Source organism: Halichoerus grypus, chromosome 14 (assembly GCF_964656455.1).
Source record: "Halichoerus grypus chromosome 14, mHalGry1.hap1.1, whole genome shotgun sequence".
Lineage (NCBI taxonomy): Eukaryota > Metazoa > Chordata > Mammalia > Carnivora > Phocidae > Halichoerus > Halichoerus grypus.
Genome location: NC_135725.1, coordinates 93,513,974 through 93,540,595, shown reverse-complemented (window position 1 = coordinate 93,540,595; position 26,622 = coordinate 93,513,974). Strand labels below are relative to the sequence as shown.

The window sequence follows — 26,622 nt, the reverse complement described above, 5'->3', positions numbered from 1 at the left end:
CTGTCAGGACAGTTTTCTGTAGTTAGTGTTTGTGTTTTCAGGCCCCATCCTGCTGCTGACCAGTGACAACATAAAACAGCGCCTTGGCTCCGCTGCTCTGGACAGGTACGCGGCCTCTGTGTGGGGACAGCCTGGCCCACCCCAGCTTCCTGCTCACTCCTGCTGCTGCAGGTCCAAGCATAGCCTGGCATCTGCATCCCCCACGCCCCCTGTGTTTGTGCACCCCCCACCGTCCGCAGCGCCAGTGCCTGCCCACCCCCAGGTCCACGCTCTGGCATCTGTGCCCCTCCACGTGTCTTCTAGTATCCACGAGTACCGGCTGTCCAGCTGGCTGGGGCAGCAGGAGGACATCCACCGGATCGTGCTCTACCAGGCGGACAGCACACTAACACCTTGGACCCAGCGCTGCATCCGGCAAGCTGACTGCATCCTCATCGTGGGCCTGGGCGAGCAGGAGCCCACGGTGGGCGAGGTGAGCCGGCGGGCCTGGGGGTGGGCCTGGGCTGGCGGGGCCTCGGTGCGAGGGCTGGCAGTGGCTAGGGCAAGGCAGAGGTGGGGGTAGTGGTGGCAGGCTGCAGGCTGGGCAGGTCCTGGTCGGGGCCCACTCTTCACACCCCTCTGTTTCTCTGTCTTTTCCTTTGAATGAAATATTTCAAGAACGCAGGAAAAGACAGATAATAAAAGCCAACACCCAGATCTCTGCCCTGCTTTGGAAACATTTTGCTGTGTTCACCTCTGGTGGTTTCAGCACAAAGCAGGGCAGGTGCCCTGAAGTGGCCCCCAGGGGGCCTCTTGTGAAGTTGCGTCTTTTCTATTTTACTATGAATGTACACAGTACTGTTTTTCAGGTCTAAATTTGATAAAAATAGTGTCCTATTTTATATCCCTTTGAAATGTCCTTTTTTCCTCAACACTTAGGTGTTTAAGCTTTATCCATATTGTTCCACTCATTTTTATGACTGTTTAGTTTCCTATTTGTGAGTACCCCACCATCTGTCTGTTCTCAGCTGTGAAGTTGCATCGTCGGCCCACTTTGTTTCCAGCTTCAAGGGTATGAAGTGTAGGCTGGCCATTCCTTCCGTGCACATTACGTTCCCCACCTCCTTCTCTCTGACCTTGGGGCAGCTAAAAATTACCCATCTCTGAAGCAGGTTCCTCTGCCGCAAGGGAGAGTGTTTGCAGATACGTCATTGAGAAGGTCACAGTGTGTGCCCACGAGGTGGTGGTGGGGCAGCAGATGGGGAGGAGGCCCCTCCCCTCCTGTGCACCCCCACCACTCCCTGCGGCCACTCTCCCCTAGCCCCGCGTGAAGCAGGCACATGGCCAGGCAGACCCCGGGGTCACAGCTTTGACAGCCCAAGGGCAGAACACACACAGCTGAGCTGGCTCACAGGACCCGGCTGCCACCTGCCAAGGCCCTGCCCTTGACCCTCCTGCCTGTGTGGGGCAGGTCAGTGGGGCAATGTCCAGAGTGGCGTCTCTGTGACAGCTCACCCCTGGCCTTCAGCTCTGTCCTGCCCGAGCCCTCAGGCTCTGCTCTCTTGCAGCTGGAGCGGATGCTGGAGAGCACAGCTGTGCGTGCCCAGAAGCAGCTGATCCTGCTGCACCGGGAGGACGGGCCGGCACCCTCCCGCACCGTCGAGTGGCTGAACATGCGGAGCTGGTGCTCTGGCCACCTGCACCTCTGCTGCCCCCGCCGCGTCTTCTCCAGGAGAAGCATGCCCAAGCTGGTGAGGTCTGGGCGGTGGGCCGGCCCCATGGGAGCTCCCGGCCTCCAGAACACAGCCTTTCTGACTTGCTTTGTGATTGAGTAGTGTATTTCCTTCACGTTCCCTCTTTGGGTCTCTGTAGTCTGAGCTTCTAGGGGCGCTGATGAGGGGGGCTTGCCTCTCTGTAAGCTCACATTTGCTTGAGCTTGATCTTTGGGAGCGGTACCTGGGAGATGGATGTAGCCCCTGTCCATGAGCAGGTGTCCGTCTTTGGGGTCGCAGAGGGGAGGCATGTAGCCTGACAGACATGCTGGCACGCACGTACCTCCACAGGGAGCCTGGGAGAGTTGGGGGACGGGGGGGTGGGGGAGGTCACCAGGAGGGGAGCCTCCTCAGCCCTGGGGCTTGGGGGCTGGGCGCCCCAAAGGCTACCCACATGCCACAGCCTGCCTGGCCCCGCAGCTCAGTGGACAGTGTCCTGATAGCCCATGCCCTGGAGCAACCTCCCCTTGGGGGTCTCTGGGGTCTCCTTCTGGGTCTGTGGGTGTGTAGCCCAGCTGCCCACACTGCCCCCTCACCCACATGCCCTGTAAGAGCTTCCTCTCGGGCAAGCCTGGGCACCAAGGTGCTGCCCGGGTCAGTATCAGACCCTGCTGTGCCCTGGAGAGGGCTCTGGGTCCCGAGTAGAGGAAACCGCCCTGGTCAGGCCACAGTGTGTGGGACTTGGCCCAGCCTCCCTGTCTCCTGGCCCCTCTCTCAGGTGGAAATGTACCAGCGAGTCTTCCAGAGGCCCCCAGACCGGCACTCAGACTTCTCCCGCCTTGCTCGGGTGCTGACTGGCAACGCCATTGCCTTGGTGCTCGGGGGAGGGGGGGCAAGGTGAGTCCCCACCCCGTGCATGCTGATGACGAGGCCTTTGAGCTTGTCCTAGGAGCGGTCCCTGCAGATCAGCCCCACGCGTGGCCGAGCAGTTTTCTGCACCTGGGTGCACCTTGCCAAGCAGTGCTCCCCATAGGCTGTGCCAGGTTTTATTTTATTTTTATTTTTTTTTAAAGATTTTATTTATTTGACAGAGAGACACAGCGAGAGAGGGAACACAAGCAGGGGGAGTGGGAGAGGGAGAAGCAGGCCTCCCGCGGAGCAGGGGGCCCGATGCGGGGCTCGATCCCAGGACCCTGGGACCATGACCTGAGCCGAAGGCAGACGCTCAACGACTGAGCCACCCAGGCGCCCCGTGTCCCAGGTTTTAACGGTGGCCAGGGCAGTAGACGATTTGTGTCTTGTTCTGATAGCCTTTGCTAGAGGTGTCTGCTCGTCCGTTAGCCTTTCGTGCCTCTTCTGAAAGCTCTGTTCTTACCTTTTGCCAGTCTTTCCACTGGGCTCCGGGTGAGTTTCTTTCCATTTTAATACACACTTTACGGAGTGCTGGCCTCATCTGCTTGCAGACCTAGAGCAGCTTTCTTGAGTTCGGTGGGCTAATGAGTTCCTTAAATGACCGCTACCCCGTGTTTGTCACTCTGGCCCTTGCCGCCTTTCTCCTGAACTTGAAGAGGGATCTGTGCCTGGAGCAGAAGTGGGGCCCGGGTGCACCGTGAGGAGGTGTGATGAGACCCAGGCCTTCTGCTGGCGAACCAGATGCTTGTGGGAGGGCAGAGCAGGACTGCCATGTCCGTGCTGGACCCCTGCCCCTCGGAGGGAGGGAGGGCGGGCACGGGGCATCCGGGCTGGGTCCTGGGCTGGGGGGTGCACTGTGGGGTGGAGTCCCTCACGCGCCCCCACCCCCCGGTCAAGGGAGGCTCAGGGCTGTCCCTGGGCAGGGCCTCCCGAGCACTTTGCACAACCACCCGCCCCCCCAGCCCTGCTGCTGGTGCTGGCCTCTCTCCCCAGGAGCAGGTGCCTGGCTCAGCACCTCCAGTGTCCCAAGAGCATCGCTTTCAAAGTGAGCAGGAGGAGGGAGGGGCTCGGAAGAACTGAGGCCCCTTGGGAGTGCCGTGGCATTTGGAGGGGGCACTCTCCAAGGTGTCTCCTGCCTGTGGAGCCAGACCTGTGCTCATACCTGCCGAATCATGGTCAGAGATGTGGTCCAGCCTAGAGGCCAAGGACCCAGACCCTCTTGTCTAGAAAGGATCAGGAGAGTGTGGAGGAGCATGTCTGAGCCCGCTCTCTGCACTTCCCCACCTGGAAACCTCGGAGGCCTGGAGTCTGGCCTGAGGCCCTTACTGACAGGACAGTGGGTGGACACAGCCCCCACCCCTGATCGCCCCCGGACGTGGCCTGGCCTGGTGGTGCAGCATGAACTCTGTGCTCATTTGTCTGAGGCGATCCTCCTTGCACTGGGCTTGTACTTGAAAGCCGAGCCAAGGGGTCTAGAGAACCAGGTGACTTGCCTAATGTCGACAGACTGAAGGCAAGACCCAGGGTACTTCTGTGGGACTAGGACAGTGAGGTGGCCCAGACTTGGACCTGGTTTGTAGGCATGCTCAACAGCATGTTTAATGAAAATTTAGTTTTAGTCAAAATAATCCTTAGTTTAAAAGCCCTGTGGCCATCCCCTCGCAGTCCTCTGCCCGTCTTGCCCTGACACCAAGTCCAGAGGTATCCCAGGGACCGTCACCTGCAGCGTGTTGTCAGCTCTCTGCTCATCTGCGTTTCCAAGTAACATTCCTATTCTATCTGTTTGGTTTTTATCTGTCCATCCATCCTTCATCTACCTATCGTCTGTCGTCCATCTGTCCGCCCATCCGTCCATCCCCTGTCTTCTGTCTCTCAGTCCATCTCCCTCCTCACCACTCACAGTCCCAGTATGGTTCCCACACTGGCCCCACTGGTTGTCCCCCTGTCTCTTTCTCTGACAACATGGCTCATTGCACATGTGTGGCTGTGTGTCCTTCCTCGCAGCTGCCCTTTGCTGTTTCCTGGGTGTCACGGATTAGTGCCCAGACCGCCCCTGGAGCGTCCGCCTCCTGTCTGCGCTTGCTGCCGTCCCGGGCAGCTTCTGCTCCACCATGAGTGGGAGCCACCCCCCCAGGCTTCCCCCCACCCCTGGGCTCTGCTGGTTGCTTCCCAGTCTGGCTGCTGGGACACGGTCTTGGAGCTTCCCTTCACTGTCATCCTGGGACCTGCCTTTGCCCCTCCCAAGTCCGGCTCCTTTTCTGGATTCCACACGTCCCTCCTCCCTGACGCCTCCCTCCTCCCTGACGCCTCCCTGCTGTACACGCCTCCTTAAAAGAAGATGTTTGGGAAGTGGAAGTTTCTGTTTATTCGACAGAGACACAGCGAGAGAGGGAGCACAAGCAGGGGGAGTGGGAGAGGGAGAAGCAGGCTTCCCGCAGAGCAGGGAGCCTGACGCGGGGCTTGATCCCAGGACCCTGGGATCATGACCTGAGCCGAAGGCAGACGCTTAACGACTGAGCCGCCCAGGTGCCCCTTGGGAAGTAGAAGTTTTAAAAGGCTGCATAGCAGAAAATGTCCTCAGTGACGATTTGGGTGTGGAACCCAAGCTGGAAGTAATTTTCCCTGAGAATTTCTAAGGGATGCTGCTGCCGTTGTCTTTTGAGCTTCCAGGGTCCCTGTTGGGACGCCCAGTGGGGCCTGTTTTCCCTCTGAAAGCTGTGGGAGGGTCTCTTAGTTCCTGTGCCTGCAGGCACTTGGCCATGTGCCTTGGGAGCAGTCCATCCATCCACTACACTGGGTGGGCTCCAGGGGCCCTTCCAAATTTGGAAATCATGAGCTTCAGCCCTGGGGAATGTTCTATGATGTTCCCCCACCCTGGGCTCTGTCCTCTGTTCCTGGAGCTTCTGACGCATCCAAGATGGGCCCCCAAGCTCTCCTGTCTTTCTTCTCCCTTGTTTTCCATCTCTTTTTGTTCTGCTTTCCAGGTGATTTTTCTCAAATAGATCTTCTGCTAAAGTATTTCTAATGTCTGGGGCGCCTGGGTGGCTCAGTCGGTTAAGCGTCTGCCTTTGGCTCAGGTCAGGATCCTGGGGTCCTGGGATCGAGTCCCACGTGGGGCTCCCTGCTCAGGGGGGAGTCTGCTTCTCCCTCTGCCTGCTGCCCCTGCTTGTGCTCTCTCTCTCTCTGACAAATAAATGAAGTCTTTAAAAAAAAAAAAAAACCTTTAAAAAATATTTCTAATGTCTGAATGCTTTTTCCACGGTTTTCTCTCTTTGTTCCTCAAGTGTAATGCTGACTTTCTCTGAGAATATTCATGCAGGTGTCTTGCTCGCTTGCCTCGCTCTGCTCCTTGCGGGCTCGCGTCTGGCCGCACAGCCCTCTGAGTGAGGCGGTCTGCGTGCGCTAGGCCACATCGCAGTACTGGGGAGTGCGTCCCGCCGTCTGCCGCACCCTGCTCACCCTGCTCCTGGCCACTTGAGTTATTGTGGGGAAAATGGCTGTGACTGTCCTTGCACAGATCTGTGTGCTGTTCTTTCCTCTCGGGCAAGTACCTGCTTGTGGGGCTCGTTTTACACTCTGTGCCCCCCGCCAACGATGTCTGATGTTCAGGCTCCCACGTTTTTGCCAACCCTTGGTATTATCAGGATTCTGAACTGCTGTAATGCGTGTGCAGGGGTCCTGTCCCTGGGGCCTGTTGATGTCATGTGCTTCCTGGCCATTTGTGTCTGTTTCGTAGCATTCATGTTCCTCGCTCATGTTTAACTGGTGGTTTGTCTTTTATTGTTGATTCAGAGGGATTATTTATATAGTCTGAACACAAGTCTTCTGCCAGGTATATTTATTGCTAATTTTGTCTCTCAATCTTTGACTTTGCATTTTCTCAATGGTATTTCTTTGAGGAACAGTTTTTAACTTCAATGAAGTGTGATTTTCCGTTTTCATGGTTATTGCTTCTGGTGTTCTGAGCGCCCTTGTCTGTCCCAAGGTCACAAAGGCATTCTGTCTTCTTCTGGAAGCTCTGTGCACATTCAGGTCTGTGACCCACCTAATGTTTCTTGAGACTCTGTTTTGTAGCCACACCTCTGGCTGAAGACTTCCCTTCCCCTGAGGTCGCCGTGTCACCCACATGCCTCCAGGTGTGACCGTGTCTGGGCACCACCGCGCTGTCCCGGCCGCCTCGTGGTAAAGCTGGACTTCAGGCACTGCACATCCTTCCGTTTTGTTTTTGTTTTTTTCAAAATTGTCTTTGGCTGCTCTAGGTGCTTTGCACTTCTATATAAATTTTTTAGAATCAGCTGAGTATCTTACAAGATTTTTTTTCCTGTCGTAAATGTCATCTTCTAAATTTCAGTTTCAAAGTGTCGTTGCCAGTACGTAGAAATACAATCGGTGTTTGTTCCTCGATGCTGTGTCCTACAACCCTGCTAAATTCTCTTATTCTAGTGACTTTTTTATAGGCTTTTTTTTTGCATTTCCTATGTACAAGTTACTTTTTTTGGGAATAAAGGCAGTTTTTCTTTTTCTTTCCAAAATATATTTACGTCTTTTGTTTCTTCTTTTTCTTGCCTTGTTGCCATGGGAGGGATGGCGTTTGCCTCTGTCATTGAGTGTGATCTTGGCGGCAGGTGTTTGCAGCCTCTGTCGGATCGAGGAGGTACCCCTCTATTCTTAGCTTGCTGAGGGTGCATCATGAATGGTTTCTGTGTGTCTGTTAAGGTGGTGAATTACACTGCTTTTTAAATAAAAACTAACACTGTGTTCTGGGGATAGACTCATTTGCCCACGGTGTGTTGTCCTGTTTGTATGTTGCTGGGCTCCCTTTGAATCTGAGTGCGCTTGTCCTTTCTTGAAACGCATGTAGGTTTGTTCGCTGGCTTCAAAATTGAGTTGGGAAGGGGTGCCTGGGTGGGTCAGGTCATGATCCCAGGGTCCTGAGATCGAGCCCCGCATCGGGCTGCCTGCTCAGCGGGAAGCCTGCTTCTCCCTCTCCCACTCCCCCTGCTTGTGTTCCCTCTCTCACTGTGTCTCTCTCTGTCAAATAAATAAAATCTTAAAAAAAAAAAAAAAAAATTGAGTTGGGAAGTGCTTCTTCTTTTCCTATTTTCTGAAATTTTTATGTAAGATCTGTGTTACTCTTCCTTATATGTTCAGTAGCGTTCACTAGTAAAACCATCTGGACATACAGTTTTCTTTGTGAAGATTTAAAAATTAAAGGCTCAGTTATGTTGATGGTTATAGTACGATTCAGATTTTCTCATGTCAGGTTTGGCAAGTTATGTTGTTCTAGGAACGCGTCCATTTTATCTGAATTTTTCCTACTTACACATGAGGTTCACACTTACTTCTCACTGTTCTAACTGGGGCGTCCGTGCAGATGTGCCCTTTCTCACTCCCGACACCCCCTCCCTCCGAGTTGGTCCTCTTTCTTGTGTGTTTGTTTTCTGGTTCCTTAATGTCTGCTCTTATCTGTGTTATTTCCGTAATTTAACTTGTTTGACTTAAACTCTCTTTTTGTCCTAAGTTGTGGGTGGTAGATGTGTCGTGACCTCAGAGGACAGAGAGGCCGGCCCTCCTGCGCTGCTCCCGTGGACGCAGCGTGCCTTCTGCTCTCAGGCTGCTCGGGTTTCTTTCTGTCTCGGGTCTCCAGCAATGTGGGAATGGCTTTCTTTTGATTGATGCTTGGAGTTCATGATGCTCCCTTAATCTGAGGCTTGAAGTTGACGGTCAGTTCCGTCCAGACCACTGTCTGTCTGTCCAGGTACTGCCTCTGCCCCCTCCCCTTCTTCTCTTTCTGGGCTCCTCTGCCGGATCCCATGCGTCCTCTAGGCGCTCGGACGTCTGTTCCGGGGAGCGGTCTCCATGGCTGCCATCCTGGGGTGTCCTGTGACTCAGTGAGCATCTTCTTCTGCCCTGTGTTCAGGGGGCTCTCTTCAGTGTGCCTGGCCTGCTGCCTAACCCGCCGATGGCACTCCTCGCGTCAGACACCGTATCTCCACTTCTAAAGTTGCCGTTTGGCCCTGTCTTACAGTTTTTCAGTTCTGTGCCAAATATCAATCTTGTCTTTAATTTCTGGAAATTGTTTTTAGGCTTATACCTGAGTATTCAGTTTTTTTGTGGTGATATTAAATACTTTTTTAGTAGTGTTAAAATATGCATGCCATACCATTTTAAATATTTTTGACTGTAAAATTTGGTAGCATTAAGTGCATTCATGGTGTTGTGCAAACATCACTGTTCATCACCAGAACGTTCCATCTTCCCAAACTGAACCTCTGCCCCCACCCCCACCCCCCGGCCCCTGTTCTCCACTGTCTGTGTCTGTGGGCTTGACCCCTCCAGGTCCCTCAAGTGAGGGGAGTCCTTGTCCTTCTGTGTCCGGCTTCTTGCACTCAGCGGAAGGGGCTCACGTTCGTCCGCACAGTAGCCTGTGTCAGAATTCCGTTCCTTTCCAAGCCACGTCCCTCGTACACGTGTGCGGCGCTTGGCTTCCTCATTCACCCAGCAGGCCTGCAGGCTGCTTACCCCTTCTGGGCCCTGGGACTTGCTGGGCGTGGTCATGGGGAGCCTGTGTCGTGTCCCTGTTGCCTGGCTCCTCACGCCTCTCTTGCTTGTTTCCTCCTGGCTGTGGTCACATGGCCTCTTCTCTGGGACTGGAGACTTTGTGGGCATCACAGATGAGAAATCGTAGCGGTGGTTTGAGGCTCCGGGCGATGGCTTCAGTCAGACGCTGGCTCTCCTGTCCCCATGGGGGCTCGGTCATGTCCCCCCCACCCCCTGCAGTGTTGCCCTCAGGGCGTTTATCAGGACCCGCTTCTGTGTGTCTTCCACCCTCCCGAGTCTGTGCAAAGCCTGTTCAGCTTCGCATCCCGTTTTCTGTGACTTATGCAAGAGGCCGGCACTGAGGAGGAGGGGTGGCTTGGGAGGACCATCTCTGGCGCCTTTTGCCAACGCACGGCAGGTTCCTGTCCCTGGCGACCGTGCTTACTCCTGCTCTGTGCTCCTGCTTGGTGTAGAGGCTGTGCCCAGGTCGGCATCATCCGGGCCCTGACGGAGTGTGGCATCCCTGTGGACATGGTTGGAGGGACGTCCATCGGGGCCTTCATGGGGGCCCTGTACTCCGAGGAGCGGAACTACAGCCAGATACGGATCCGGGCCAAGCAGTGGGCTGAGGTGAGGGGCCTCTGCCCTCCCTGGAGCTTAGCACCAGGTCCCTGGGGTGCTGCGGGAGCAGGAGGACATTGGGACCTTTGGCCCCTGCTCGTGGCTCTGCAGGGCTCTGGACTCAGAGCAGGGTTTGTGGGATGGGGGGGGAAGGAGGAGCACAGAGCAAGTAAGGACATCAGTGTTGGGGGATGGGCTCTGGTTGGTGCCTGGTCTTAATTTATAAAGGTGACTGAGGACACCATGGGGAGGTCAGCGCCATTGGAAGGAAAGTTAGTTACCTGTAGTTCAACTGAGGGTCCGGTCACAGGCCAGGCAGACATTTCCCTTCCCCATCTCTGCTGGTCTGATGCAGGTGTGGGAATGGCCACGGAACGTTGGGCCTGATGGCCTCATTGTCCTCAGTGTGCGTTGGGTCATGGGAGTCTGCTGGGAGGCCACTCTGCAAGGCACGGTGGGGTGGGTCCTGTCCAGACTGTCCTCTTTCCCTGCCTTTCCTAGGTAGCCTTTGGCCTCCTGCCACGCTGAGGGAGGTGGTGGTTGTTGGGGCCGCCAGGCTTGGCTCTGCAGACTCTGGTGCTAGACAGGGGTGTCTTCAGGAGTGAGGGCCTTGCTAACCGTGGAGGACCCTGGGGGCCACCCTGTCCTGAGTCCCTGACCCAGCAGCGCACTTGTTCTCTCTGCCTGTCCCAAGGCGGGGTCTTCATTCTGTTCATCTCAGTGTGAGCACGCTGAGGGGCAGCTCACCCTCCGTGGGGGGCCCGCCTCCTGTATGGCCCATGCTCTGGGCTTTTCCATCTCAGCTTCTGTCTGCACAGAGGCAGGGAGGATCTCTCCTTCTCCCTCAAGAAGTCAGGCAGCCTTGAACCCGGGCATTCTTGCGGCAAGGCCAGTGCTGCCTGCCCAGTCACGAGTCCTGCTCCTGGCCCCCGTCTTCACTGAGGAAGGATGGGCCTCAGTCCCTCCAGAGGGAGAGGGTTGGGGGGCTTTGGCAGAAAGGGCCCTCAACAGGGCCACTCCTTCCCGGGCCCCGATGGAGTGTCTGCCATGGTAGAATATGGGGGTCAACCCCAAGCATGCTGGGGACCTCAGCAGGGAGCTATCTCGACCCCTCACCTACCGGTGTTGACTGAGCTTCGTCCTGAGTGAGAGCCAGCGTTAGCGGGCACCCTCATAGGACCTCCCCACCCTCCTGCTCACGCCCTGGCATCCGCTCCCCCCAGAGACCCTTCAGGATGCTTCCCAGACACCCTTGTTGTGTTCATAGGAAGCACATGTGTGTGCTCTGTCCCTGCTCCCTTCCCAGACTTGGGTTCCTGGCTGAGTCCCATGGGATCATCCTCCGCCCGGGTCTCATGTGTGCCCTGCCCACTCAGGACATGACATCGATGGTGAAGACTGTGCTGGACCTGACCTACCCTATCACGTCCATGTTCTCGGGGGCCGGCCTTAACAGCAGCATCTGTAGCGTCTTCAAGGACCGGCAGATCGAGGTGCCCCCCCAAACAGGGACCTCCCTCATCCCCTCGAGCCTCCAGGCCTGCAGGGTCAAGGGCTGGCGGTGGGGGAGGATGGCCCTTCTGAGTCCTGCTGTCCCCTTGCAGGACCTGTGGATCCCCTACTTCACCATCACCACAGACATCACGGCCTCCGCAATGCGGGTCCACACGGACGGTGAGCACCTCCTCCTTGGGTTCCCCTTAATATGGGCTCAGACATGCACGGGGCACAGCGCCCCCCACCCCACCCCCGCTTGGGGCAGCGTGACCCAGGGGAAGGGTATTGAAGGACCAGCTCGGGGTTGGGGGGCAGGGGGCAGGCAGGCAGAGAACCTGGAAGCTCCATGAACCAGAGGAAGCACCGAGATGACCCGAAGGAGGCAAGGAGCTCAGGGAGGTCTGAACCCAGAGAGGATCCTGCCGCGAGCATGAGGGAAACGGGTAGGGACAGAACCAAGAGTCTGGAAGCACCCACAAGCCCAAACTAGACACAGAAAGGTGGAGATAACAATGTGAACTAAGAGCGGAGAGGAGTAGGGCGAAGGGCACACTCACGCCTGGGGGATGTGGGGGGTGAAGGGCACACTCAGGCTGGGGGGACATGGGGCGAAGGGCACGCTCAGGCCGGGGTGGGCGAAGGGCACACTCGGGTTGGGGTGGGGGGCGAAGGGCACGCTCAGGCTGGGGGGACACGGGGCGAAGGGCACGCTCAGGCCGGGGTGGGCGAAGGGCACACTCGGGTTGGGGTGGGGGGCGAAGGGCACGCTCAGGCTGGGGGGCGCGGGGTGAAGGGCACATGCAGGGCATGTGTTTTGTGGGCTCAGATCAGCAGTTGGTGGGAGACTGCTGGGCTGGGGACCGTGAGAAGGCCAGTACGTGGGTGGCAGCTGAGGGCCCTTTTCCAGGGCAAAGTGGTTTGTGAGCTGAGTGCGTGTGTCTCTTTGGAGGTGAGTGGGATGGTGGGGCTCACAGCAGAATGTGGGGAGACTGCAGAACCAGCCGGGCCTCCCCTGGGCCTCTGGCCCTCCCCATGCTCCCTCTATGGAGAGAGCCTCCCTTGTGAAGGAGGAAGAACAGGAGGTGTGTCTGTCTGTCCAGACGTGCAGACTTCAGGAGCCCATGCGGGCAGGGCTCTGAGCCAAGGGTCCAGGGCAGGAACCCACTGTGGGCAGCGAAAGGCTTCCCTCCTGCCCCTTGGCAGGCTCTGGTGACAACCGCCCCCCCCTCACACCCCGCAACTCTCTCCCAGGCTCCCTGTGGAGGTATGTGCGTGCCAGCATGTCTCTGTCAGGCTACATGCCTCCCCTCTGCGACCCCAAAGACGGACACCTGCTGATGGACGGGGGCTACATCAACAACCTGCCAGGTACCACCCCCACCCTCCCGCACCCACCTCCACTCTCGTTGTCCTCAGAGTGTGCTCATGGAGCCCAGAGAACACGCACAGGCACATGCAGACACATGCCCTTGTGCACACACACTTGGGCATCGTGTGCTCCCAGCATATGGCCCTGTTTGTCAGCTCAGCAGCACTCAGAACAAGGGCCAAGCAGAGGAGCTGAGAGCAATTACGTCCCATCTGTGCCCACAGTTGGAACTAACAGCCAGAAAGTGCCGGGGTTGTTGTGGGCGAGGCCCCTCCCTCGGGCACACCTGTCACCTGTTGGACAGTTCTGTGCATTAGGCTGCCCCTCTACAGGCCCAGAGGGAGAGGCTGGACAGGAGACCCTCTGGCCCTTGCAGGCTCTATCCCTGCCCCGCCCCCAGCCCTGCTCCCACCTGGGGCTCTGCATGCCTGTCCTGGGTGGTGACCAAGGCTGTCTTCTCCCCAGCGGATGTGGCCAGGTCTATGGGGGCAAAGGTGGTGATTGCCATTGATGTGGGCAGCCAGGACGAGACGGACCTCACCAACTACGGCGACGCCCTGTCTGGGTGGTGGCTGCTCTGGAAGCGCTGGAACCCCTTGGCCTCAAAAGTCAAGGTGGGGGCATAGCTCTGCACAGTGCCCAGGCAGCCAGGTGCTCCTCTGTGGCTTCTGTCCCCAAGATGGGCAACATGGTGCAGCACAAATGCCTCTGTGGGCAGAGGAGGGTTGTAGCCCATTCCGGGCTCCAAGGCCAACAGGGCTGCAGTCACTTGCTCACTGTCCTTGCCAGGGATCCTGCCTGGACCAGCTCTAGGGAAAGGGGACAGGCCCACCACCCGCCAGGATCCATCTCCAGGATCCCTGGCTGGGCACCTGCCCTCCTCCCAGGCCTAGCAGAGATGTGTCTCCCCTTGGGAGAGGGGAGGGAAAGGGCCAGGGTGTGAGACGCAGGCAGCTGTGCCCATACGGGGTCCCTGGAGCCGTGGGGGGCCCGCAGAGCCTCGCTCACATGCTTCGACGGCAGCAGGTGTTGAACATGGCAGAGATCCAGACACGCCTGGCCTATGTGTGCTGCGTCCGGCAGCTGGAGATGGTGAAGAACAGTGAGTACTGTGAGTACCTGCGCCCCCCCATCGATAGCTACGGCACTCTGGACTTCGGCAAGTTCAACGAGATTTGCGTGAGTGCAGCTGGGGTGCGGAGGCCTGCAGTGCAGTGCCTGCCCTCGCTTCTGAGCTGGGAAGTGGGGCCTCCTGACACCTGGTCCCGGGGTTCCTGGTGTGTGTGCAGGAAGTGGGGTACCAGCATGGGCGGACAGTGTTTGACATCTGGGGTCGGAGCGGTGTGCTGGAAAAGATGCTACAGGACCGACAGGGGACAAGCAAGATGAAGGCATGTGATGTGAGTGCCCGAGCTAGTGCCCCTCCTCCCTCCCTCCCTCCCGGGACCGGTCCTCTGCCTGCCGCAGTGGGCCTGAGAGGTGCAGGGCTCCCTGCAGCCTGCGGTCCTTTGGCGCCCCGCCCCCAAGCTGCTCAGGCCTCTGGTACTCCCCCAGGGGCCAGAAGACAAGGGCAGGGGTGCGGCCCTGTGGTAGCTATCTCTTGGTCTCTGCCCCGGCACCCCCTCTTTTTGCCCCACTTTGGCTCTCTGCTGCTCTCGGTAGGAGAGGGTGGGGGCCTGCTCTGGCCTCTGCTCATCTTCCACGCCCTGCCCCACCTCCAGGGGCCTGGGCACCTCAGCAGGCTACGACCACAGAGGGTTGCAGAGAGGCGCTGGGGGCCTGGCCAGGCAGCCAAGGGCTGTGGTCTGGGGACCAGAGGAGCTGTGGCCTTGGCCACATGTCTCTTCCATCTCGGCCCTCCAGGTCCTCACCTGCCCCAACGCCTCCTTCACTGACCTTGCCGAGATTGTGTCACGCATTGAACCCGCCAAGGTGGCCACGGTGGACGGTGAGTTGGATGCTCAGGACACACACCTGCGTAGCTGAGGGTGCTGTTGGTAGCGTCTCCCTCTAACCCTTGGCACGCCCAACAAGCCGCCCTGGCCACCAGGCTCCCTCTAGCAGCCCTGGGGCCTGGTGACCACCGTGGCATGGCCCCTGCCCTCAGGAGGGGACCAACACAGCCCTCCCCTCCGTCCAGACGAGTCTGACTACCAGACCGAGTATGAGGAGGAACTGCCAGACGGCCCAAGGGATGCGTATGCTGACTTCCAGAGTGCCCCGGCCCACGTGGGCTCGGACTCGGTGAGCTGCCCGGACCTGCCTGTGCCCCTGGGCTGAGTCAGCTCTGAGGGCTCCAAGCAGGCCAGCCGCTCCCTCCCTCTGCTGCCCTGCAGCACAGAGCCAGAGAAACCTGGCTCAGGGTCAGCCCTCCAGGCTCAGCCCCACCATGACGTGCCGTTTGCTTCCAGGATGACGAGTCCTCGCTTCGGCATCGGAGCCCCAGTCTGGCTTCCCAGGACTGCCCCCGGACTCCTACCCCTAGCACTCTGACCAGGATGGGTAGAGGTCTCCACTCAGATGCACCCTAGAGCAGCATCTGCTGTGGGCCTCCCTCAGAGACCCTGGCTCCTACAGCTCCTGGGGCTCTTCCCAGCCCGCCAGGAAGACCGGCTGGGGCCTAGGGCCCGTGAGCCACTGAGTCCAGCTTCTCTTGTGCTGGAGCCCAAGCTGCGCTGGTTGCCTCTGCCCGTCTGCACTGGCAGCTTCTGGTGGGGCTCTCGGTCCTGGCACCCTCTGTGCACCACAGTCCCAGGGGCTGTGTCCGCCCCCGCGGGGCTCCCGGAGGCCTCGGAGACCTGTCGGAGCCCCTGGTGCACCTGCTTGATGTGTCAATAAAGGTAGATCTGACTGTGTGTGGACATGTCCCTTGCCAAGGTCCTTGTGGCAGAGAGCAACACGATGGGCCTGACCGGTGCCAGGGAGCAGCCGCGGCCCCCATCACTGGTCCACCGTGGGGTTGGGGGGTGGGGGCGCATCCCTGAGTCCGGACTGGGTGTGGCATCACCTGCTGTCCTCCGAAGTCACCATGTGGGGGCCGCAGGCACCCCGGTGCAACAACTGACCAGGCAGGCAGGACACCCAGGGTCCGCATGGAGCTGGGGTGCCCCGAACCAAGAGGGAGCCCACTGCTGATCTCTCAGGCATCTTCCCCCGCAGTACACGGGCTGCTCTCCTAGGTCGCATGCCGCCCACACTGTCTCGGATCATTAAATAGCGCCAGGGAGCCCTTTTGTATAAAAGGAGGGACAACTCCGGCCCTGCGTCTTTGGGGTCCGCAGCCCCTGCAGGTCTCCAAGGGGCAGGGAGACCCCTGACCCGAGGGCCTAGGACCTTGCAGTCAAGTGACCGCCAGCCTGTTTCTCGGCGTCCCCCTCCCCAGCGCCTGCACGGTGGGCGGGGCCACCGCCCCAGTCCCCTCCGGACGACCCCGCCAGGCTCCGACGTCATGGGCGGCCACCTCCAGGCGTGACGTCGCGGTGGGCGGAGCCCCTGCCCCGCCCCATCCATGACGTCGCGGTGGGCGGAGCCGCCGCCCCCGGCCCCGGCCGCGCTCTCCCGGTGCGGCGGGACTCGCGGACGGCCCAGCGCGGCCATGCGGGGCCCGGGCCCGAGCCGGAGCCCCGGCGCGGCGTGGCTACCCCGGCGGAGGCGGCGGGCGCGGGGCGCGCTCTGAGGCCGGGGGATGCGCCGCCGCCGCCGCGACCATGGGCGCCGCCGCCTCCCGGAGGAGGGCGCTGAGGAGCGAGGCCATGTCCTCGGTGGCGGCCAAAGTGCGGTGAGTGCGGCGGGCCGGCCGGGGCTCAACGCCCGCCCCCGGCCCCCGCGGCGTCTCCCCCGCGCCCGGCCCCCTCCCCCGTGGCGGGGCTTCTCGCCGCGCCTCCCTCCCCCACTCGCACCGCCACCTCGGCGCGGCTCCCCTCCCGGAGACAGCTGTGGGTGAGATGCCGACCTCACGACCCCCCCGCCCCCCCCCACACACACAGTGACGGGGGCTGGACAGAAAGCAGACCCGGGCCCCGGCCACGTTGCACTGGGACCCGAGGGTCCCTGGAACTGCGACCTGCCAGCCCTGGGTTTTCTGGGGGTGGGACGGCACGGTCTGCCGTGAGTGACCCCGACCCTCCCCTTGCTGGTGCCCGAGGCCTGTGTGGGGGTGGGGACCCCAGGCTCCCTTTTGGAGAGAGTCCAGAGTGGCCTGGGTGCACTGAAAGCGCACCCCGCTGTCCACCCTTCAGAGCAGCCCGAGCATTTGGCGAGTACCTGTCCCAGAGTCACCCTGAGAATCGGAACGGTGCAGGTAGGGGCATTCGAAGAGGTGCCAGGACAGGGTTGGTCCGCAGCCCCACCCCACCCCCACGACGTAGGGCTGCTGTCCCCTGCCCCAGGCCTGGCCCAGCCCGTGGGCTGTGAGCTGCTGGGCTGGCTTCCTCACGCCCCCTGCCCTCCCTGGCCCAGAGCCCCAGGAGGAGCTCAGAGTCACTCATCACCATGGCACCCACCCAGCCTGGGCCGTTGGCATGGCAACAGGCCTCCTGGCACCCCCAGGGTTGGCACCGCTGTCTCTTGGGGCCAGCTGGTGGGGGGGAGGGGAGAAGTTGGCACTGGGCACACGGGTGCAGTGGCAGGCTGGGAGGTGGCCTGTTTATTCCCGTCCGTCCCCCACCATCAACCGCAGGTAGTGTAGCCTGTCACCCCCACGCACACACACCCAGGGCTTGGGGCCCCGGTAGGAGGAGGGTGGGAGCCTAGTCTAAGAGGAGTGCGCAGCTCGCAAACACCTTTTCCGAAGATAGCAGGGGCTTAGCGTTTGGTCACTGGGGCTGGAGGGCAGCTCCAGCCTCCCCCATCCAGGCCAGGCACTCACTGGGTGTCCTCTGCCCTCACCGCACCAGGAGAATGGGAGGGCAGGGCCAGAGGGCTGCAGTTCACCTGGTGCCTCTCCCCCAGACCACCTGCTGGCTGACGCCTACTCTGGCCACGACGGGTCCCCCGAGATGCAGCCAGCCCCCCAGAACAAGCGTCGCCTCTCCCTCGTCTCCAATGGCCGCTACGAGGGCAGCCTCTCAGAGGAGGCTGTCGGCGGGAAGCCGGCCGGTGAGGGCCCCCAGCCCCGTGTGTACACCATCTCCGGGGAGCCGGCCCTGCTCCCCAGCCCAGAGGCCGAGGCCATTGAGCTGGCCGTGGTGAAGGGGCGGCGGCAGCGGGAACGGCACCCCCACCACCACCACAGCCAGCCCCTGCGTGCCAGCCCGGGGGGCAGCCGTGAGGACGTCAGCAGGCCCTGCCAGAGCTGGGCAGGCAGCCGCCAGGGCTCCAAGGAATGTCCAGGATGCGCCCAGCTGGCCCCCGGTCCCAGCCCCTCCCCTCGGGCCTTTGGGCTGGACCAGCCACCTCTGCCTGAGGCCACGAGCCGCCGCAAGAAGCTGGAGAGGATGTACAGTGTTGATCGTGTGTCTGGTGAGGGCAGGCTCGGGGGCAGGGAGCTGATGCTGGGGTTTGCTGGCAACCACCACTATGAGGCTTGGACAGGTGGAGGGTGTGTAGGTGCCCCGCAGCACCGAGTCAATCAAGGAGTACTTCCTGGAGGAGGGGGATTAGGAGCATCTTGATTGAGCACACAGAAAACGTAGCTTAATTAGAAAATCAGGCTGCCTTTGGGGAGTCCTGGGGAATAGTCCCTGCCCTGGGTCCCAACAAATGAAGTTCCCAGTAACCTGAGGAAGCTGTCTGGGGCCTGGCCAGGTATTGGGTGCCTCCTAGGATTGCTGAGCTGTGTGAGTGGCTGGTGAGCCCTGGAGGCTTACTGTGTCTAGAAGACACTTGAGCAGCCCCATGCCTCCTGGCTCTGAGGTCACATCCTGAAAAGCAAGAGTGCTAACTAGCCGAGCCCCCACATCAACCCAGGATACCTCCTGGGCTTCCCAGTCCGCCACCTGCCTAGGCATCAGGGCACAGGCCGGGGGTGTGGGCAGTTCACCTCCATGACCTCATGCTTCTCTGATGGACACAGCCTAGGGGTTGGGGCAGGGGTCAGGGTGAGAAAGTAGAGCAAACTTTCATCCACCCCATCTGGGAGCTGTAGGGGTCCTGAGAAGGGGCAGCCCTCAGCAAGACAGTCTCCACGCTGGGGGAGGGCCTCCACCTCACCCTCCTGGAACGGTGCAAGGGAGTGGAATGTGCAGGCTGCAGAGAAGGCCCCAGAGCCCCCAGGAAAGGCTGCAGCCATTGCCCCTGCCCTGTTCCTCCTCTCCAAAGAGAGACAAAGTGAGTCCTTTCTCTGGGCCCCCTGGACACAGGCTGTGCTTTCAAAGGAATGTTCTTCCACTGTAGGCAGCCCCAGGGAGAGCTGGGCAAAGACCGACTGTCACGAAGCTGCTGAGTCGTCTCGGCGTGAGCAGCTGAGCAGGCACATGCTACCTTAGAGCCCCATGCCAGGGTCCGCCCACCTGGGAGAGGGTTAGGGCACCCTGGAGCTCTTCCTCCACTGGCTTTGGCAGAAGCATCGCCTTCCCTGGCAGGTGGAAGTAAAGGCTTTAGGAAGCCCCAAGCCACCCTTGCCACTTCTGTCTTGCAGATGATACCCCCATCCGAACCTGGTTCCCCAAGGAAAACCTCTTCAGTTTCCAGACAGCAACCACAACTATGCAAGCGTGAGTCGTGTACCTGATACGTGCCCACGGCGTGGGGCCTGGCCAGGGGCTCTTCTTGGTGCTCAGGAAGTACTGCTGGACCCTCTCCCTCCTGCTGGGCCACCTGCGTGACTGTTTCCGAGCAGCCCCACGCGCCCATGTCCCCCCATGGCTGCCAGATGTGACCTCAGTCTCAGGGAAGGCAGGGCTGGCTACTCTCCGACCCCAGCCTCCCACTGCCCCTCCCACGCCCCATCCCTTTACCACCCCTCCCTCCGCACTGCCCTGCCCTCTGCTCTCCTGGCCCTCCCCTGTCTTTGATGGTCCTCTGGGGACCCCGCCCAGGGCTGCAGCTGACGCAGTCACCCGTGGGGGTGGTTCTCCTAGGCCACTGCCTCATCTCAGCTCCCAGACAGCAGTGGACTTGTACCCTGTGTGCACCTTGAGGGACCACACCTCAGGAGTCCCCTGCGGGGCTGGCTCTTTTCTGTCTGGGACATGTACCTGGGTTTTCGGACACGGAGTTCCTTTCAGAGAGGCACCCTTTGCTGCAGTGCCCCCCACATTGAGGAAGCTCCTCCCCCGATGCTGCTCTGGGGAGCCCAGCACTGCCCCCAGGCTGGCTGGGGGCTGCCACCTTTGCCACCAGGCCCAGACCCGGCAGAAATGACCACGTCACAGCACCTGGTAGCATGAGCCCGTGACCTCCACAGCCACGGCCCTCTCGTGGGCTTCCCACAGCATAGCTAGTGCCCGGAGTATGAGTGAGGGGCCCCTGGAGTCGATGACAAGGGCAGTAACAGGGAACTCAGGGGGCTGCCGGGGTCGTGGCTCACTATGTCTTCTTTCCCACGCTGCCCCGTCCCGCCGTACCTCCAGCATCTCGTAAGTACCCTGTGGGACCTGGAGCTTAAGAGCACGGTGGTTGTCCCTGGGGGACCCTCCTACCCCCAGATAGGCTTGGGCAGGCCAGGGACCTGGGCCTTGAGTGTGAGGGAGAGTGCACCCCCGCAAGTGCCAAGGCCACAGCAGGGCCTGCCAGAAGCAGGGCGGAGGACAGGGTGAGACAGGCCAGGAGCCTTCTGCCTGGCCCGGCGCCCTGGATGCCCCTCCAGGCCCTGTGCTCACGACTCTGTCCCCACGTCTCGGTCCCTCCTACCTGCGGCCAAGGGCAGTGCTGACTCGTGGTGGTTTCCCAGGGTGTTCAGGGGCTACGCGGAGAGGAAGCGCCGGAAACGGGAGAATGATTCCGCGTCTGTAATCCAGAGGTAGGGCCTGCCAGCCACTCGCCACCAGGGTCCGTCTCTTGTCTGTGCTGGTCTGGCCTGGACCCACTGGGCCCTGGCAGACCTGATGGGGGAAGGGCGGTGGCGACCACTGGCCTGGCCCTGCTCTGGGGACGCAGCAGGCAGGAGAGGTCATGGAACCTGGGCCCCCTAGGCCTGTGTTTTGGGGGTACGTTGACAGTGGGACTCCAGCCAGCTAGCCCACCCATGTCTCTCCCTGCCCCTTGAACCCCAGAGCTGTGGGGTCAGCAACAAGGCTTATCCTCCCCAAGCCCCACCTCAGAGATGTGGCCAGAAACCTTGTCCATCTTGGACCCTGGACCTGGGTAGGGCACACATTTGGGGGTAAAGAAGACCCGTCTCTGAGGTGGCCCAGGGACATGAGAGCAGGGGAAGGAGTGTCTGCAGGCCCCAAACCGACCTGAGGCTGGTGCAGACAGTCGTGCTGCCCTGGTCCCCGAGCACAGGCAGCGGGAGCCCTCGACCACTTGGAGAGGGAGGCTGGTGGGGTTCAGAGTGTGCCTGGGCCCAGAGGGAACGAAGGGTGGGCAGTGGAGGTGGGGCCCTGAAGGCGGGGGAAGTCACCAAGGGAGTGGTCCTGCGATGGGGGCGACGGCAAGAGAAGGCTTGACCACTGTGCCTTTGTCCTGGCAGCAAAGGGGAGCCCTGGAGAGGTGTCAGCATGACAGGGACTGGGGGGGATTTGCGCCTGAGTGGGCGGGGAGCGAGTGGGGGAGCGCAGGGGCGCGCGAGCCATTTCTTTCCTAAAGAGGTGAAGGCAGAGCCTCAGGCAACGTCAGGTGCGACTCCGGGGCGGTGGCGCCAGGAGCAGGGAGCATGGGGGACCGGGCCGCCGCCCACCCACTCTGGCGAGCCTCACCAGCCCCCGTGTTTCTTCCCCAGGAACTTCCGCAAACACCTGCGCATGGTCGGCAGCCGGAGGGTGAAGGCCCAGAGTAAGACCCAGGGCAGGAGGGTGGGCAGGTGGGCGGCGCTGCCCTCGGCCGGCTGGGGCTTTGCGGGCTGCTAGCTGCGCCGGAAAGACCCGCGTTCCCTAACCGCCACCCCAGCCCCACCCGGGAACCCTGGACTCTGGCCCCGCCCCTAGCCCTGCAACGGAACCCCTGCCTCAGGCTCCGCCCCGGGCTCCAGGCCCCACCCACAACCCCGCCCCCAACTCCTGGCGCCCCGGCCCCTCCGCACGGGCCGTGCCTCTGGGCCGGCCGCTCACTCCGCCGCCCGCACTGGCGCCTTCGGGCGCCCCTGCTATCCCTGCGCCACATGGCCGGTCCCCAGCCCCTGCCCCCGCACGCCAGACTCGGCCCCGGCGCCCCGGACTGACGTCCTCCGCCCGCCCAGCCACGAGCGCGGCCCGGAGCCAGCCCGGCCGTGGGGCCCCGCGGCCCGGAGTCCGCTCTCAGGCTCTGCCCCGCCCGCCCCCGCTCCAGCCGCTGACGCCGCTTTGCTCTCCCTGCAGCGTTCGCCGAGCGGCGCGAGCGGAGCTTCAGCCGGTCCTGGAGCGACCCCACCCCCATGAAAGCCGACACTTCCCACGACTCCCGAGACAGTAGGTGCCCGGCGCAGGCCGGCCCACCTGCCCCAAGAGGCTCCCCTAGGCCCCCAGCTCCCGCGCTCCGCAGGGCGGGCCTCCTGCCCGGGCAGCTAGGCTTCTGCGCTTCTGCTCTCTGAGCCTCAGTTTACCCATCTGTGAGGTGGGGGCACCTCGTGGGCAGGGTGCTGTGGGCTGCCGCAGCTCCGGGAGACCGGAGGGGCCGGGGGCTGCCCTGCCCTGCTGCTGGCTCCGGGCCCCGGCTGGCCTGGCCCTCCTGGCATGGTGCGGGCGTCCACAGTGCAGCAGCTTGGGGGTGGGGGCAGCGGCCGGTCTCGCCAGGCTGGTGGTGGCCTCTGTTGGCCGCTGTCCCCCACCCTGGTTTTCTCGCTGGCCTGGAGGACCTTCCGGGAGTCTTTACTGCGGTTTCCACCACTCGTGTCTGCGGGTAACAGCTGGGACTGGAGGTGCTGCTGGTCGCCCCCGGCCCTGGTGACCCATCCTGCCCCTCAGGTAGTGACCTGCAGAGCTCACACTGCACCCTGGGTGAGGCCTTCGAGGATCTGGACTGGGAGACCGAGAAGGGGCTGGAGGCAGTGGCCTGCGACACCGCGGGCTTTGTGCCCCCCAAGGTTATGGTGAGGTCGGGTGTCTTTACGCTATTCCTGTTCTAGCCGGTTCTGGGCTGGCGGGGGCGGGGTCCTTCTTCCTCCAGGAGCCCAATTGGCTCTACCTGGAAATGATGCAGCCATCACAGGCTGCCCAGCAGCGGGGGGCAACCTCACGGGGCCTCCCACTGCCCACGGGCTCCAAGGCGGCTGGGCCCTGAGCAGCTCCCTGTGCCGTCTGCAGCTCATCTCCTCCAAGGTGCCCAAAGCTGAGTACATCCCGACTATCATCCGCAGGGACGACCCGTCCATCATCCCCATCCTCTATGTGAGTCTCTCCCCCAGCCCCCGGTGCTGGGTGGGGCTGCTGCCTGAGGGGCTCTGACCAGAGTGTGGCCTGTGTCTGTTTCAGGATCACGAGCACGCGACTTTTGAGGACATTCTGGGTATGTGCCCTCCAACCCCACTGTCTTCTGATCCTGGGTGTGGGGGTTTACCTACAGGCCATGGCGGGGGGTGGGGGGCACCAGGGGACAGCTCACCCTCCTCCCTCCCTAGAGGAAATAGAGAAAAAGCTGAACATCTACCACAAGGGGGCCAAGATCTGGAAGATGCTGATTTTCTGCCAGGTAGGGCTCAGCCCCTTCCTGCTGGGGCGTGGAGCGGGGTATCAGTCGAGAATGTGCGGCCTCCGTGCGCATGTGTGAACGACCACGTGTCTGTGTGATGGGGGCAGTGCATGGACGCCCTCTGTGTACGCCCCATGTGGCCAACTACAGTCTCTGACAGGGCGGCCCGGGACACTTGTACCTGCTCAAGAACAAGGTGGCCACCTTTGCCAAAGTGGAGAAGGAGGAGGACATGATCCAGTGAGTGGGCAGGGCTGCCTGCGGAGGCTGGATAGGGGAGTTAGAGGCAGCGTCCGTCTGCACACGCCATCCCTGCAGCCCCTCCCCGGGATGCTCCTGTCTCTGGAGCCGGGTCCTGGACGCTGGCCTGCCCCTCCTCACACGTGGGGGCCTGGGCTGGAGGCTACCTGTGACCCAGCCCTCCCCCACCAGCTTCTGGAAGCGCTTGAGCCGCTTGATGAGCAAAGTGAACCCAGAGCCGAACGTCATCCACATCATGGGCTGCTACATTCTGGGGAACCCCAACGGGGAGAAGGTACAGGGACCCCAAAACCCTGCCCCAGGCTTCTGGAAACCCCCGACCCACTAAAAGCGTTGACAACGTCTCATTTTTCTACGCTCCTCTCTTCCTTCAACCCCTCAGAAGCCCCCTGTGCTTGAGCCCAGTCAACGATGGGGGGTTCCTGCTACCCCCCCCTCCTCCCCCATCCCCTCCCTTCCCCTGCCCTGAACTCACGGCCCCGCCCTGCCCTTTCAGCTGTTCCAGAACCTCAGGACCCTCATGACCCCTTACAGGGTCACCTTTGAGTCCCCGCTGGAGTTGTCGGCCCAAGGTGAGCTTGCCAGGCTGGTTCCCAGCCTAAGGGGTGGGGTCCAGGGGCTGAGGCCTGAACCCCGGCCTTTCTTCTGTGCCCCAGGGAAGCAGATGATCGAGACCTACTTTGACTTCCGGCTCTACCGCCTGTGGAAGAGCCGTCAGCACTCGAAGCTGCTGGACTTTGAGGATGTTCTCTGAGGGCCGCCACCCGGCTGCTTCCGTGGACCAGCGGCTGGGGCTGGGCCCCTTGTGTGTGGCCCAGGACCGCGTGGGTCCCAGTCTTCACGGCCGCTTCAGGGCACCCTCAGATGTTGCTCAGGTTCCCTCCTGGGGGTCTGGCCCTCACCGCACCCCAGGCCACTGAGGTCGTAGCCCCTGCGGCCCGGGACGAGCCTCACCCCACGTGGCCGGGGGTGCTCGGCAGCCAGGCGCTGATGGGGCCTAGGCCCTGCCCAGAGGCTGCAGCGCTGGGGCGGCTCCTCTCTGCAGGTTCCTAGAAATAAGTGCAATTTTCACAGCCCCGAAACAGTTCAAAGGGAAGCAGCATTATTAGTTGAATAGTTAAGTGCTATGTTACCAGTTACGGTGTAGACAACCCAGCCCAGTGTGTGTCCAGGATCTTCTCTGCCCCCAGCCCCCCAGCCCTGCCCTATTTGATCACCAGCACCAGGGCGGCCCGTCTGTGGGGCAGTGTTGCCCGGCTGTCCGGCCTGGCTCCGGCCCTGGCCGAGGCCCTGATGGTCTGTGCTTGTACCCTCTTGCCACCCCTGCTTCCTCTGACCTCAGCCGCACCGGCCCAGCAGGGGTGTCTGGGCAGCCGTGGAGGGGACACGCCTCCCCTTCTCTCAAAGGAGGCTCTGGGTTGAGCAGCGCCCTGCCCGCTCCCCGTCCTCCAGCAGCCGCCCGGCCCCCTGATGCTGTGGTGCAGTTCGGCTTTTGCCAGCCTCGGTCTGGAGCCCTCTCCCAGTGCAAAGGGTTCAGCAGGGGCAGGCCGGGGCTGGGCCCCGGTGGGTGGGAACCCCGCCGCACACGGCAGTGGGTGCCTGGACCCCGCAGCGGCGCTGAGCAGCGGTGGACTCTGGGGCCCAGTGGGGCTGGCTCTTGTACATAGCTGGGGCTCGGGGGCAGGCCCCCCTCCGCAGAGCCTGGGTGTGAGGACACCTGGCTCTGCCCTCAGCTAAGGGAGGAGCAAGGGCATGTGCTGGGCTCTGAATGATGTACGATATCCCTTAGAGTGACCATTAAACCTGACCCTCCGCTGCGGCCACCGCCTGGCTCTCCTCTCAGCACCGTCCACTACCTCCCTGGGCCCAGAAACTTTGGGGCCTGCTGGTCCAAGGTTGCTGCCATGGCTGCCTGGACAGAGAGGGCTGGGTGGGGCCTCTAGACCTCCCCTGCCAAGGGCACGCTCCATGAGAGGGTCTGGCAGCGGCGGGGATGGAGAAAAGCAGGTTCTTGAGATAGCCGCAGGGGGCAGAGGAGTGTGCTCCTGGAAAACGGTCGAGAAGGGTCAGGAGGTGAGAACAGAGACCCCCAGGCACCAAGCAGAGGGCCACCCACCCCTCAGGCCGCTCTCTGCATCTGGTCAGCAGTATGGCTGCCGCAGGATGCCAGGAAGTGACCGTGGGACCAGCTGGCCACCCTTTTCCAGATGGGCCCAGTGGCAAAGCTGCTGCTGGGCATAGCTGGGCCCGCTACCTGGGTGGCTCCTGGTCTCTAGTGGTCCAGGGATGGGGCAACAGGCGCCAGATGTGCACATACAAGGCCACCAAGGGCTGGGCAGGACGGGAGGCCACCAGTGGACAGCGTGGGTAGAGTCTAGGAGGCTTGAGGCCTTGGGTGCTGGGATCCTGGAGGCAGGCGGCCCTTCCTGGGGTGGGCATGCCAGCTCCAGGGGCACACAGCCCTGCAGCCTCCAGATGCTCGCAGGGCATCCCACACAGGGCTGGGGCAGGCGGCCGAGCGGTCGGTGTCTACGGGAATAGGTAAGCTTGTAGGTACGCACAAGCCACATGCCTGTCCACATGCTCTCACATACGACGTCGTGTTATCTGGGAGTTTTTAGTGCACTCAGTGCCTGAGCCATGACGTATCGCCCCTGCTCCTAACACCTGCAGGCTGCCTGGTGCTGCCAGAATTTCTGTCTGTAGGCTTTTGTCTTAAACGTGCAGGCCAGGAGGCTAGCTCTCCTCAAGACGACCCAGCTACCTGCACGCTGTGCGCTTAGAGGGCACATTTACTGTGCTGTCTGCAACCCTCATCCCAGGACCAGCTGGAAACTGTGTCCCATGCCCCTTCCCCTCACTTTCCCTCACCTAGTGGGGCCCTGTAGCTGCAGGTCTGGGGCTGCTTCAGCAGGACTGTCCAGCCCACACGGTCCTTCAGCACAGCTGCGGTGGAGAAGGCCTGAGAGGTCTGCCAGCAGGAGGCTCGAGGTCTTAACGTCTGGCTCACAAGTTTCCATTCCTTGC

General features: G+C 61.4%; 2 protein-coding genes across 11 annotated transcripts in view; both read left to right on the top strand.

Annotated features, from left to right (window-relative positions):
* Positions 1 to 15,485, top strand: part of PNPLA7 (patatin like domain 7, lysophospholipase) — a 63,788-nt gene extending 48,303 nt beyond the window's left edge. For 6 of the 8 annotated variants that reach the window (XM_078062088.1, XM_036064952.2, XM_078062090.1 and 3 more), the window contains 14 exons: positions 42 to 105; positions 304 to 472; positions 1,548 to 1,730; positions 2,470 to 2,588; positions 9,617 to 9,773; positions 11,141 to 11,257; positions 11,369 to 11,438; positions 12,513 to 12,629; positions 13,096 to 13,244; positions 13,657 to 13,809; positions 13,920 to 14,030; positions 14,494 to 14,578; positions 14,771 to 14,874; positions 15,042 to 15,485. In XM_078062088.1, the coding sequence (XP_077918214.1) occupies positions 42 to 105; positions 304 to 472; positions 1,548 to 1,730; positions 2,470 to 2,588; positions 9,617 to 9,773; positions 11,141 to 11,257; positions 11,369 to 11,438; positions 12,513 to 12,629; positions 13,096 to 13,244; positions 13,657 to 13,809; positions 13,920 to 14,030; positions 14,494 to 14,578; positions 14,771 to 14,874; positions 15,042 to 15,161 (1,718 nt within the window). In that variant the 3' untranslated portion in view covers positions 15,162 to 15,485. Of the gene's footprint in view, positions 1 to 41; positions 106 to 303; positions 473 to 1,547; positions 1,731 to 2,469; positions 2,589 to 9,616; positions 9,774 to 11,140; positions 11,258 to 11,368; positions 11,439 to 12,512; positions 12,630 to 13,095; positions 13,245 to 13,656; positions 13,810 to 13,919; positions 14,031 to 14,493; positions 14,579 to 14,770; positions 14,875 to 15,041 lie in introns of those variants that run through there. The other 2 variants (XM_078062089.1, XR_013443911.1) reach the window with 2 other exon arrangements.
* A 675-nt stretch (positions 15,486 to 16,160) lies between these two features.
* NSMF (NMDA receptor synaptonuclear signaling and neuronal migration factor) lies at positions 16,161 to 25,414 on the top strand. 3 transcript variants are annotated; one of them, XM_078062092.1, is made up of 15 exons: positions 16,161 to 16,408; positions 16,869 to 16,930; positions 17,581 to 18,090; positions 19,208 to 19,283; positions 20,438 to 20,530; positions 21,452 to 21,504; positions 22,026 to 22,119; positions 22,615 to 22,735; positions 22,950 to 23,033; positions 23,118 to 23,151; positions 23,264 to 23,334; positions 23,495 to 23,574; positions 23,767 to 23,869; positions 24,092 to 24,167; positions 24,252 to 25,414. In XM_078062092.1, the coding sequence occupies exons 1-15, from the start codon at positions 16,338 to 16,340 to the stop codon at positions 24,347 to 24,349; spliced, it is 1,626 nt and encodes a 541-aa protein (XP_077918218.1). In that variant the 5' UTR covers positions 16,161 to 16,337; the 3' UTR covers positions 24,350 to 25,414. The 3 variants fall into 3 exon arrangements, with proteins under 3 accessions (XP_077918218.1, XP_077918219.1, XP_077918220.1); XM_078062093.1 differs by having other exon boundaries at positions 16,162 to 16,408; positions 20,462 to 20,530; XM_078062094.1 differs by lacking the exon at positions 20,438 to 20,530 and having other exon boundaries at positions 16,162 to 16,408.
* Positions 25,415 to 26,622: the final 1,208 nt, after the last annotated feature.

Bases quoted from the DNA above. Each gene is read 5' to 3' on its own strand.
- NSMF (XM_078062092.1), top strand. From the start codon at position 16,338: ATGGGCGCCGCCGCCTCCCGGAGGAGGGCGCTGAGGAGCGAGGCCATG. The intron at 16,931-17,580 runs GTAGGGGCATTC...CCTCTCCCCCAG, and splicing joins TGAGAATCGGAACGGTGCAG to ACCACCTGCTGGCTGACGCC. The intron at 22,120-22,614 runs GTGCCCGGCGCA...CCCCTCAGGTAG, and splicing joins CACGACTCCCGAGACAGTAG to TGACCTGCAGAGCTCACACT.